The following is a 13,650-nucleotide window of genomic DNA, read 5'->3' as shown; positions in this document are numbered from 1 at the left end:
CGTCCCAATGATGCCACAGAGAAAAACTGTAATGGGGTGTGTCTAAGGACACGAGATTATCGGATTAGTCGAGTATTGAGCCCTAGTTTATTATCACAAATCGCAAACAAGTACAATTTGGCAGAATAACGGCAAATTGTTTAATTACAACTGTTTAATATCATACATGTCCAGTCAAGGTACAGTCATACATGTACCTTGTAGTATTCTAGATCAGCTACTTTTAATCAGCTCTTAATCCCGTAAGCATTATTATTATTATGGTGCAATTAAATCAAAGGTTAAAATTTGAATAAAATGTGAAAGCTAAGAAACCGAAAACAATTCACATCAATTATTTGTCACATCGTTAATTACTTTTAATACGGCAAATTTAAGGTTTCTACGCGTATTCTAATTTATTTTTAAGCTTTTTAATAAAGACTGGCATAGAGATATTACAACACGATTCCATATTAGATTCAACTGACATCTTCGATATTCAAATCTAGCGCACTCGAAGCTTTCGATAAATATCGAGTACGATATACATCGTTCAACTTCCAAGTAGCTACATAACCTTGAAATCATAATAATAACAAAAGCGTCGCGAGTGGGTTTTGTTATCAAATATTGTGTATGTTCCAACTTCATTTTTGAAAACGCGCCGTTTAGTTGTGATATGGAATACGTGATTTTACCTGTAATTTTTTAAGGATGGGCGACATAAGGGCCGGTCTCGAGGAATTAAAACTCGATGGGGCCTTATTCGCCGATGTTAAATACTACGTCAGCGGCGAAGGTGATCCTAAGGTATGTCATTTTACTGTTTCCCGCGTTTTTCCTTTACCTTTGACATAATGTTACTAATTTCATAATATTGATATTATTATATTTTAATCATTGAAAATCGTGATCTGTCCACAATTACTCCAAATTAATCGCGATTGATACAAGAGAGGTTATAAAATGGAGTCAAATTTAACAGACTGTACTCCTTGAATGTGAAGATGACAACAGACTTTTAGAAAGCATTAATTGTATAGCATTTTTCAACATAGAAAATTTTATTGTATTAGATTAATTAAAGTTTATCAAAATTTTTAATGTAAATTAAATAGAACATATAATATTTTGTAACAATTGCAAGTTTAACAATTAAGATTAATTAAGAATTTTGTAAAATTGGGAACTGACTTCATCGCTTCACATACTTTTATATATGTTTTAATTTTGGAACAAAAATTTGGGACATTTATCATCATATAAATGCATGATTCTAACAACGCATTAAAAAGATTTTTGTGTACTAGAAACAAATATTTTTTTAAATTGTTTCCAGATTTTAAATTTACTACAGGAGGGAGGTGCTGAAAGATCAAATTATTTTAGTGATTTTGTTACACATTTAATAGCAGGCTATGACGCACTGGAAAATGATATATCTGCTGCAAAGGATATCTATGAAATACCAGCAGTTACACAAAACTGGATTCTATATTCTGTCAAATGCAATAAACTTCTGCCGTATCCTCCATTAGAAAATTTGTAATCTATTAGTAATATAGAAAATTTTAGTTTAATAAAACATTAGAGTAATTCAATAGTAAATTTTATTACATATTTTCACTTTTGTATAGGAGAAATATTACATTACTGTAATAAATTTCATGTATATAAGAATAATTTATTTCCTTATCTATATAATAATACAGGCCCCACTATTTTTCTCCTGAAGATACACAGTTATTTTCAAATGTACGAGCATGTGTGTCCCAGATAAGTCGTGCAGACAGCAAAAGTCTGTGGGCAATGATCACGCTCCAAGGTGGTAAATGTCAATTACGCTTAGATCGGTATTGCACTCATTTAATTACTGGAAAAGCTGCCGGGCTTAAATATGAAACTGCAATGAGGCATCCTATCCAAATTGTAACTCCAGATTGGGTAACAGAATGTTGTAAAAAAGGAACTATTGTGAGTGAGGTAGAATACCACCCAAGACTATTAACATATCCAAATAGTTCTACAGCCATGATTACTGGCTTCATGGATGAAGATACTGAAAATAATACTGCGCGAGAAGAACAAGAGAAAACTAAAGCCATGTTGGAACAACTTAAACAACGGATGCCTTGGAATCAACCGAGTCCACCGGTATCTTCCAATACTTCTCATAGCGTAAACACAGCTAATGCAACTGTAACTGCTATTCCATATACAACAAATGGGCAAAATAATGTCAATCCACAGCAACATCTTCCACGACCAATTCCTACAGCAAGTTTATCCAATGCTTCCACAATTGCGTCTTCTGTTTCTGATCAAAATGTTGCACAAACTACTTGGTTGCCGCAAGCCTCTCAACAAAATAATGTTGCTCAAATGAAATCTATACCATCACAAATACAACAACCAGAACTATCACCGCAGCAACAACAACAACAAATGAATATACAGCATACATTAATACAACAACAACAACAATTAAATCAGCAACAACAGTTACCTCAACAACTTACACCGCATCAGCAATTACAACAACAGCAATACACGCAACAACAGCTTTTGAATCAGCAACAGTCTCCGCAATTAACATCTCAGCAACAACAGCAGCAGCAATTAATCGGAACGCAGCAGCAGTCACTTGCACAGCAACCATTGATGACACAACAACAGCAGCAACAAATCAATTCACAATTACCTCAACATCAAATGTCATCACCACAGCAATTATTAACACAGCAAAAACAGCTAAACCAACATCAAATTCTTCCGCAACAACAAATAAACCAACAACAGCAACATTTATCACAGCAGCAGCAAATTACTACTCAACAACAATTAGTCCAACAACAACAAGTCCAACTAACACCCCAACAGCAACAGCAAATAGTTTTACAACAGCAGATTCCTACTCAACAACAACAAATTGGGACACAACAGCATCAATTGAATCAACAACAAGCTCCACCGCAACAACTCACATCCGAACAACGGCAACTTATATTATTGCAACAACAGCAACAACAGCAGAAAATTCAACAAATCTCTCAACAACTGCAACAATCTGCGCCTCAAGGTTCACAACAATTTGTTATAAGAGACGGTCAGTTACAGCAGCAACCTCAGAATCAACAATTAATGGGTCCTAATCAGCAAGGTTTTATTGTGCAAAGAGATTCGCAATGGCAACAGCAACAATACCATTTGCAATTACAAAGACAGCAACAACAACAAATCGGCCCGCAAAGACCAAGTGGACAATGGGCTCAACAGCCACCACAGCCACCAAGACAGTTAATTCAACTGGATGCTCAAACTCATCAACAGTTACAACAAATGGATCCACAGCAAAGGGCTCAATTTATCCAAAAAATTCAGAAACAAAGAAACTTGTTACTGCAGAGACAAATGCAAAATCGTCAAGCGCAACAAGGCGCGCATATCGCTGTTATACGAAGTCCAGGAAAACCAGTTCAACCTGGTGGTTTGCAGTGGATTCAGCAACCGCGTCCTCAGATGATAGGACCTCAACTTGCGCAAACACCTGGTCAAAAGCCGGTACATTCTGGGGTTCAACCACCAGCCTTAACACCAATTAATTCTTCTAATCAGGTGATTGTGCAAACCAATCAAAATGTGCAAGGTCCACAAGCCGGCCAACCTGGTCAAACGTTTCAACAGGGTCAAGCTTTAACTCCTCAACATATAGCGCAATTACATATGCAGAAACAGCAACAAATGGCAAGGTTGCAACAACTGCAACACTTACAGCAGCAACAGCAGCAGCAACAACAACAACAACAACAACAGGGCGCGCAACAAGAGCCTCCCTTGACTTCGTTGTCGAATAATGCCCAAATACCACCAGACCAACAATTAGTCGTTAATGCAAAGACAAAAACGGCCCTGGCAAACATGTTGACGAATAGATTACAGGGTAGTGCTGCTGAAGGTAGTGCGGCTGGTCAACTGAGATTAATGACCGCGCAACACAGACCACCGCCACCGCCGTCTCAGGATCCACAACTTCTGGCGGCATATCAGCGAAGAACTGTTGGTAATATCACAAATGGAACACCACCCGGTGCGCCAATAAAGATGCAGTATGCTTCGGTGATGCCTCAAGCGAAAGCTCAGTTCTATGGTCACAATCCAAATCTGAAACGTATGATTTTTCAGTTTCTTAAAAACTCTTAATTATGACTGCATGTTTTTTTATGTACCTGTATTTTATCCGATTGAAAAGTTTCTTGAAATCCGCAGTGTACTACTATTAATTCATCTTCATCTTTACCTGGAAACTTATTTTTTTTCACTAGAGTAATAAATTGTTATTTCTTTCCAGTTCCACCAGATCTATTTTTGCTAGGTTGTATCTTTGTTATCGTCGAGTACGATGTGCAACGTCCGAACGATGTTTCCGTATGGAAACAAGTGATCGAGAGACACGGCGGAGAGGTGGAACCGCAATATTGTACCCGAGCTACTCATGTACTTGCGATTACGCAGAAACATCCGACAGTAGTGCAAGCATTACGGGAAGGAAAACGTTGCGTCAGTGCACACTGGCTATCGGATGTAGTCAGTAAACAGCAGGTAGTTCCACCTTGGCACGCACTGCATTTTCCAACGCCATTCAGCTTGACAGAGTTTCCGTGTGCAAAACAAATTGTATCATTGTCTGGATTTGAAGGAGAAGAACGAGCGAAGGTGAAGTATATGCTGGAAGCATTGGGAGCTAAAGTTACCAATTACTTCACCAGGCATAACACTCTCCTCGTTTGCAGAAGGTAGAGATGTTTTGTTACTCAACACAAGCAATCCTGATATTATTGGGGCTTTAATTCTTGATTTAAATGAATAATTGAGTTATATGAATTATACCAATGGGTATCGTAAAATGTTGGTGGACACGTTTAGAGATGAATTTGACAGGAAAGAATGATGGAAGACTTTATGTTGATGTTTGTCTTATTTGACTTTGTTTCTAAAATGTTGAGACATTACAGGGGTTATTATAAAATATTTTTGATATTTAATAATTATTACTTTCATTAAAGTGTGAAGTGAATGAAAACAGTGGCATGTTAAGTTAGGTTTTATTTGTTGATTATAAATGATTTATTTTTGTATGCATTATGTATATAAATTTTTTATATAGAGTGTACTAACATCAAATTTACCTGAAATAATATGTAATGGAAATATTTATAAGTTATCACCAAGATTTTACATGTGATTCAACATACAAAGTGCAATTAATAACATTTTTCACAAAATTACAGAAATCCAAAGTATCTATCATTTGGAAACAACGTCAAATAAGATAAACATGTATGTAAACTTCTTTTATTTATTTTACATACTAAATTCACCCTTTGCTCCAAATGTACAGAGCACAGAGTAAATGAAGTATAACCACCTTTTATGATACCACGCGTAATGATCGATCATTCGTTACTACCGAGATCTTTATATTTAACAAAAACCATTTCAGACCGGACGGTCAAAAATATAAAAAGGCTCGAGAATGGCAAACAGGAGTAGTAAATGCTCAATGGTTGACGGACTTGCTGTGCGGACAAATGAATGCGCTGCATCAAACCGAAAATCCGAAATATCAGCAGTACAGTCTGGGCAATCCCTTTAGATTGGATTATTCGCTAGTGCCTCATTTAATGGGTATCGTGAACTTGATCAATTGTATCTTTTTCTAACAAGAAAATCATAACTTATTCATTCCATTAGTCTTCCTAAATTTAATTTTCTGGCTGATGTTAAAATACTATTTCTTTCAGCTGCATGGAAAATGCCAATAAACATTACTCAGGAATCGTACGATAAAGTAAAGCAGGTTGGTCAGGGGCCAAATTCGATAAGAAAGAATAAAAAGCCGCGATTAGACGGCCCGTTACTGAATAAAGATCCACATTTGTTGGGCTTGGACGAACCAATAGTCGTCAGTAATCCCGATCCTCCACCTCCGGATAAGCAACCAAGAATATTGTTCTCTGGTATTAATCCTAGGAAACATGCGAAGGTAACGTATACAATGAAATTCAGTAAGATCTCCTATTTATACATTTTAAATTCAATGTATAAAACGCGTAAAACGAATTTAATTCATATTATAATAAGGATTTGAATTATTCGTTTAACAGAGAATTCGGGAATTAGGTGGTGCATTGGCAGCAAGTTGGCGAGATGCAACTCATCTCGTGATGACAGCACCAAGAAGAACTGTAAAATTGTTATGTTGCCTATCACGTTGTAAATATATTGTCACGTTACAGTGGTTACTCGATTGTTCCGCAAGGAACACGTTTTTAGATGAAAGTGGATACATGCTTGGGGATCCAGAATTCGAGAAAAGTTTTAATTGCAATATTGAAAAGGCACTGGCCAGCCTTAATAGGGGAACAGTACTTAAGGTAATTTTTTTATTAGCTAAGCTGTTAATTTGTTGGCAACATATTTTAATCGATACCAATAGTTCGTAAGATGATCATGATTTAAAATTCATACTAAGCATAAACATAATTATTTATTGAACAGGGTAAAATATTTTATGTTACGCCAAGTGTAATACCATCGCCATCAGCGATCGCAGAAATAATTGAAAGTGCGGGTGGAACAATAGAAAAAACGCGAAGATCTCTAACACAGATTCAAGAAATGAATAGTAATAAATTAACTTATATCATCATCACCCATGAAAATGATCTTCATCTTCTTTCTGACGTTTTACGTGTAAATATCAGTAAGTAGTTCCCATAATTTCTGTTTAATTTTTTAAAAGAATATTGGAAGATACATATGAATAGTACAAAAATATTCTCTTACATTTTTTTTTAATATTTGTAGATGTGTTCAGTGCAGAAATCGTATTAGGAGCAGTTGCACGACAATACTTCCAAACTGAACAAATTTAAATACATGCAGTTTCCAATATGCTGCATTTTAATCCCTCATACGGGCTTACTAAATTTTTTAGTAAGCTATTTTGGAGATGAAAAATTTTGCTTACCTTCTTCAATGGGACAATAAAGAACATAATTTTATGATATAGGAGGAACTATTTTCACTGAAAACATTCCAAAACCTCTCCTTTCATGCTTCGTTTCTGAAAATAGCATATTTTGTATAGCATCTCGAAATAAATCATTTGATAGACCTGTTTTTTTGAAGTCAGAACATGTTGTTCATTCATAATTAAGAAATATTGTTTTACTTAGCATCTTATAGTTATTTTTTCCACTCCAGTCTCTGTCTCTCTTTGCGCGCGTATATTTCTCATATTTTGTCGTATATATAAAATTATACATATCATTCTAGTTTGTATCGTTGTACACTTATTTTCTTCCATTCTATGTTTCGCTTACTACTGTCTTTATACAATAAGAAATGATTTATGTGTAAGAATATGTATAATTGAAAATAAATAGAAATACACATCATTGTGTTCTAATTGTGTTACTGATCGGGTTATGTTATTCTCAGTTCTATTAAAATCGGTTATAAAAAAGGTTTTCTTATGTATATGTAAATATTATATATTCATAGTCAACAGGATCATTTTATTGTACATACAATAAGTCGGGCTAACATTGTAAGAAAAGTGCAAACATGTATGTCGTAATGGAATGCTATGGAATTAAAACTAGAATACGTAATAAACAGTTCTCTACAAATTAATAAAACTGTATACAATTTGCATAAAACTATATAAGATAAAGGACATGTTTTATGCAAAGGAAAATAAATGCAAACGCAATCGATTTAAGAACGAAAAGTATGTCAGTAATAAATAATACGCACGATACGATATAAAATAATTAAATTACGCTATATCATCTATTCTTACAGGTAAATTATATACTTTTGTACACTTGCCATCATCAATTTCGTAAATACTGATACGGAGAGCACTGACCGAGTAATAAAACAACAGAAACATGAACAGTTCAGAAATATCGCATTTAAACCACTTTTTGCAAGCACATAGGATCTTTTCAATTGTTTATCGGCACGTAATACAACGAATAAATCGAAGTGTAATCTATGACACAAGTCTAAAGAATCAAAATAAAGGTAATGTAACATCTTCGATTGATCAAGATTTGGTATTCTATAAAATAAAAACTATTCTACGAACCATTTAAGGTTTAATATGATAAAATAATAATTTATGTACAAAATCTAATCGACTAGTACATTTATAGTTACAATCATCAGTAATTTATCAGTTAATCATTGATCATCAATTATTCTTAGAAATCTCTGTTTGTATCCAGTCTAGGTGTTGAGCAATGTCTACATAAACGACGAATTGCGATAAGTCACAAGACATAGTGCTACTGTCCAAAAGGGACCTCGAAACGACCCCTCGCAATAGATAACGATCCATTTCGCTATTGTATATTACGAAGCCGCTTCCGCTGTCGCCGTTGCACGGGCCACTTCCGTTTCTCTGACCAGCGCAGAACGTTCGGTTTGAGGTGAACGCGACGAAGTTGCTGTTGCTCCAGAGACAAACTTCCTGCAATTTATTCATCGAACGTTATTCACATATAGTTGAAACGCTTAGAATTTCGTACATCAAACATAAAACTCTATTAAAATTAAATGATTAATTAAATCTATTCCATAAATCTAGAGTCAAGTCATCAATTTTGCTCTATAAGAAAGCATTCTACAGGATATTTCACGAGACATGAAATTGCTATGAACATTAATTCAGCATAAATCATTGTAAGTTCTATTTATTTATCAGATCTACGATTATACGCAAGCAATCAATTTTGTATAAAAATTTTACCTGAGCCACGATCGGAACCTTGATCTGTCGGGGCTCTTGAACATACGGGTTTCCCAATTCGTCGCGTCCCCAGCCTACTACATAGCCAACCTTGCCTACAACGTTTAACAGAAGCGAAGATCCGGACCAAAGACAAATAGGTTTTATCATCGAATTGAATTCCACTCTCTCTCGTAGCATCAATATCGCTAAATCTGCATCGGCATTACCACCCGCGACAAAATCGGGGTGAACCTTGTACTCTATTATTTCCCGATTCTCCGAACCTTTCTCTCTCCAGTCTCGGAGTCGATAGCGTCCCAAGGATACCAAAAATGAGCCAGCAGGTAGATTTACTTTATTCATTTGTAAACAGTGCGCAGCTAAAAGAATATGTTATAAATGTATAGTATTATAAAATATATCATAATTCTCGTCAATAAAATGTTAGATCGATGAATTATTCATAAATAGGCTGCGGATTTTCATGCAATTGTAGAATATTTGGAAATACAAAAATACACAGAATGCTAACATGCAAAAATATATAAAATATATAATATTCATTACTGTTATTTAGTAGGTAAAGCAATTTTTACTTTGATTGCATTTTTTCAGTTGTGATTCGCAAAAGTTTGAATTTGCATAGATATCCGCAGCCTTTTCATAAATATTTATAATTATTATTTGTCTTTGTGATGACTAAGAAAAAGCGGAATCTGCTTAGTCACTAATTGACAAATTGACTTTTCATTTGCAATGTGTACTTCCTGATTTTGCTATTTAATGATGAAAGAGAAATGAAAAGAGCCAGTTTAATTATTGGTACGATGACTGAAGCTTTTTTATATTTTTAAAGTAATCGCTCTTTCTCTCGCTACGAGTTTAGAGAATATTTAATATCGTGTTAAATTTCAATTATAGCATTAAATTGATATTTAAAATATAACACGTATGAATATTTCTTTCGCTGTCTGTAGTGAATCTTTTACTTTAATTTAATACTATTATTAGTATATTATTATTATTATTATTATCTTCTTTTCAAACATTAGACGGGAAAAATATAAATAAATATTAAGGGCTTATTAAAGAAACTGAAGTTTTACAAAGTACAACTCTAATTACTATAGTTTGTTAAAGAATTAATTATTAACAAAGTTAATTATAAAAAAAGTTACAAACCTGTAATAATATGTGTATTCGAGATCAACGTGCCTGAGCACTGAAATTCAAATTTTAATTTGACCAAAAAGATTGCTACCACCCATGGCCACTGACCAGGGGACGCTTTCTCGCCTCTAGCTATGAGAGGATTAACAGGTTCGATACTGCTTCGACCACACGCTAGATTAATTTGTTCATTATTTGATGGCACGAGTTTAATATTTGGCACATTTGATCCTATTTGCGGGGGTTGCGAAGGTTCGCGTCGATCGATCATTGATGGAGGCGGATATATATTCCTCATCCCGTTCCAGTTATTATTGTTATTAAATTCTGGCTGCTTACTGAGAACATTTGCAGGTGGGTAGAGTGTGTGATTTAATACAATAGAGGTGACAATTGGTCCACTTGCTGGAATTACATAAATAATTAACCAATTATTTATAATCGATTTTTCAAATTATCTTAGTTAAATTAACATTAAATCAAACTAATCAAACTTTGTAAGTTTGTATATCTAAGAAATTATATTTCATTTGATGAATAGATTATATGCATTAGATCATATACATGAAAATTGTAATTAAAATCAGAATTAATGTAAGTATTTAAGGAAATATAAAGATATACAGTAATTGTCGTTAAATGCTTTGGCCGATTATTATATTCATTTAGCGCACTGACATAGATTAGATCAATGCAAACAAATTAAAGGGACTTATTTAATTAAAGGAATCTTTCAAACTGAGAGAGATGTTGATAATAACTTCTAATATTTTCTACGCAACATTAGGTTTAAAGAGAATGAACAATGCATGATTTATTTTTGAAAAAGTATACATACCACGTGGACCGAAACAGATAAATTGATCGTTGAACCACAAACTGTTTAATAATGGTATTGGTCGAGGTAGAGGAAAATGGATTTTGTACGACAGAGGCTTGCCCTCGTTCACTGCCTTAATAGATTGTTCTTTCGAAGTTGCCAATTCCAATCGTCCAACGTATTTCTGAAATACAGGAAAATCATTGGCACTAGTTCGATATATTTTCCTAATATATACATTTTTTTTTTAAATGTGAGCTGATTGAAATGAACATTGGAAACATCAATTCGAAGATATTTTTCCCATTTCATGTAAAACGATAAGTGTTAATTATTTAGCTTATTACATATTCATCTAATTCTAGATTACTATTTTTATCATTAAATCTGGGAAAATTCAATGAGTTAACGTTAAATATACAATAGATTCGTATACACAATATCCAATAACGCAAATGCTTGGTAATGATTCAACATTCGTTAACGTTACTATATGACAAAAAGTTTCAAGCTTCGAATATATCACGGGTCATCATTTAATACATTCAATCGTACGATTGTACGTAATTACGATCAAACGCGGATTTCAAAGAAAGATGGTAAGTACTTCATTCACGAAAAAACAAGATAGTTTGCAATATACAAGATCACCATTTAGTTTCAATTATTCATTAGCGTAATGCTTAGTATCTACTTGTTGAAGCAAGTTTAACTCTCCTGACTGCATTTCCAAAAACTATTTTGAACTAAACACTTATTTACTTACGATACGTATTATATGAATCGTATAATAAGTTACTTTACTGTTGTATTCAAGAATTTAAAAGAACAGTGAGCCAAAGTGGTTAACTCCACTTTTTGAAATTTTTTAAATTTCAATGCCAATTCACTTTGATCGATGCCTGTATCTTATATAATTTCATCAATTTTCTCTACATCTTGTTTTGCGGAGTTCTGGTTTAGCCAATAACCGACTCATATACCGAGGAAGACGTTATATTTGATTCAAAGCGGCAGATATGTAGACAAGCAAGAAACTTTCATAGTCATATTTTTCGAGATTTCAAGGTCAGTAATGTTTAAAAGCTCAATTTACCGAAGGTAGTACAACAGCGATACTTAAAGTGACGCTGAGTTGCAAGATAACTCCACGTGGTGGGAATGGTATTTCAATGTAACCGATGAGTTCGTTTGAGACATCATCCTCAATATATCGGAAGTAGTTGGAACACGGCGACTGGCCAACTACCCCAACAAACAATTGAGAAAGATACACCAGCAAAATAGTCTTGACGATGATACTGATCATCTTGGAACTCTGTAACATGCCATAAATTAATAATGTATATCTGCAATTTTGATAAAAATATACCATTTGAATGGCAAGAAAACAAAGAAAGTAGATTACGTGGTTTTCGAGCACAGAGATAACAAATTTTTTCTTTCGACGAAAAAGCGATCTTGTAGAGTGTAGAGGGAAATAGACGATGAATCTAAATGAATAATTTCAAAAGGAAATCTAACCAAGAGGCGTCTCTATTCCGCTTTATTCTTGATTAACACTGTGCTCGATACGTTTGCTCCAAGTTGAAGAAGATTCAAGGAAATTGATAGATACTACAATAAAAATTTTATAATGTTTACCTCAGCAAGAGATAACCTCTGTTGATAACTTTCTCTCGAAACACTTATTCAGCCAATCTTCGTTAAATACTCTGATTCTCTATACAGGGAGTTAGAAAAAATCAAAAATGTTTAGAGGATGTGATTCTCGGTAATGTGAAAAGTTTATGGACAAAAGCATCGTTCGAAGCTTGCTTTTCCAGTTATAAACAATTTGATTTTGGAGAAAAACAGCTACCGTAGATCAATGAATCAAATGACAAATCTGTTTCAGTCACATCTCATATTTCTTACACCAAGGAAACAAATAATAAAATTTTGCCTGTGAGAAACATGAAGTGTAAATGAAATGAAGAGAAAGATTCGTCAGCTGATTCATTGTTCTACGCAGTTATCAATGTACATATTTCTAGTATAAAACTAAATCGTTCGCGCAAACTATTCATTATTTTAATATGTAAAATCATAACTTATAGATATTTGATGTCTACCTTTTTTCTATCTTCATAGTTACTTACATGTATCTCAAAATCTACTTGAATTAGCAGCACCGAGTGATATTGACTCCATCATTAACAAATTTAAATGAAAAAAGAAATTCTGAACACAGATTAATCACTATCACAAGTATGATCACACGAAACTATTCATTCCCTTGAATATATCGTTAATTATCGTGAATAAAATCATGAAAAATGTATAAAGTACATTAAATATTCAGAAAAAGTGTTTCACGTCACGATATAGGTCGATCAAGATTTTCTACGTTCAGAGTCGAACACTTTTCACTTTATATCGACAAGTTTTAACGAGACGAGATTGATCACGATCTATCTAACCTAGGTTGTCAGTTTACTTTGTAGGTAGGATCTCAACTGACGGTTCACGAGGTACCTACTGTCAACGTTCGCCTTCTAACGCTTCTATGAATCCTCATGAGTGGTAGAGGGGCATCCCCGATAATACCACCTCTTGACCACTTCATTTGTATAAAGAAACCACAATTTTGCATGCGCATGACGGCAGAAAAAAAGAAAGGATTTTACACGATGGTCCTTTCCCGGGGATCAGATTTCCATGAGTCACGTTGAACGCGGAAACTACATCAAAACAATGCAATTCTCACGACATTCTATGATAAACGTTCAAGATAGAACAACATATACACAATTACGCAGATTGATACATCGAAAATATATGATTTAGTTCTGATGTTTTGTAAACAAAGAACGATATACTAACAGACACACGA

The 13,650-nt window shown here is 34.1% G+C and overlaps 2 protein-coding genes across 5 annotated transcripts; one reads left to right on the top strand and one right to left on the bottom strand.

Annotated features, from left to right (window-relative positions):
* The first annotated feature begins 544 nt into the window (after window positions 1-544).
* Window positions 545-7,051, top strand: Ptip (PAX transcription activation domain interacting protein). 2 transcript variants are annotated; one of them, XM_076625073.1, is made up of 10 exons: window positions 576-616; window positions 696-792; window positions 1,322-1,506; window positions 1,695-4,150; window positions 4,331-4,775; window positions 5,483-5,667; window positions 5,784-6,025; window positions 6,147-6,416; window positions 6,541-6,745; window positions 6,850-7,051. In XM_076625073.1, exons 2-10 carry the CDS (start codon window positions 697-699, stop codon window positions 6,915-6,917), a joined length of 4,152 nt encoding a protein of 1,383 aa, XP_076481188.1. In that variant the 5' UTR covers window positions 576-616; window position 696; the 3' UTR covers window positions 6,918-7,051. The 2 variants fall into 2 exon arrangements, with proteins under 2 accessions (XP_033199045.1, XP_076481188.1); XM_033343154.2 differs by having other exon boundaries at window positions 545-792.
* Window positions 7,052-7,763: 712 nt separating this feature from the next.
* On the bottom strand, window positions 7,764-13,316 carry LOC117161542 (serine protease gd). Of its 3 annotated transcripts, XM_033343156.2 has the most exons (7): window positions 12,917-13,315; window positions 12,420-12,498; window positions 11,872-12,093; window positions 10,794-10,959; window positions 9,968-10,360; window positions 8,804-9,165; window positions 7,764-8,524 (listed from the first exon to the last, which is right to left on the bottom strand). In XM_033343156.2, the coding sequence occupies exons 3-7, from the start codon at window positions 12,082-12,084 to the stop codon at window positions 8,246-8,248; spliced, it is 1,413 nt and encodes a 470-aa protein (XP_033199047.1). In that variant the 5' UTR covers window positions 12,085-12,093; window positions 12,420-12,498; window positions 12,917-13,315; the 3' UTR covers window positions 7,764-8,245. The 3 variants fall into 3 exon arrangements, with proteins under 3 accessions (XP_033199047.1, XP_033199049.1, XP_033199048.1); XM_033343158.2 differs by lacking the exon at window positions 12,420-12,498 and having other exon boundaries at window positions 12,917-13,316; XM_033343157.2 differs by lacking the exons at window positions 12,420-12,498; window positions 12,917-13,315 and adding an exon at window positions 12,184-12,368.
* Between the last annotated feature and the right edge of the window lie 334 nt (window positions 13,317-13,650).

Source organism: Bombus vancouverensis, chromosome 2 (assembly GCF_051014615.1).
Source record: "Bombus vancouverensis nearcticus chromosome 2, iyBomVanc1_principal, whole genome shotgun sequence".
Classification (NCBI taxonomy): domain Eukaryota; kingdom Metazoa; phylum Arthropoda; class Insecta; order Hymenoptera; family Apidae; genus Bombus; species Bombus vancouverensis.
The sequence above is the reverse complement of the archived record's forward strand: the minus strand, read 5'-3'. Positions and strand labels throughout refer to the sequence as shown.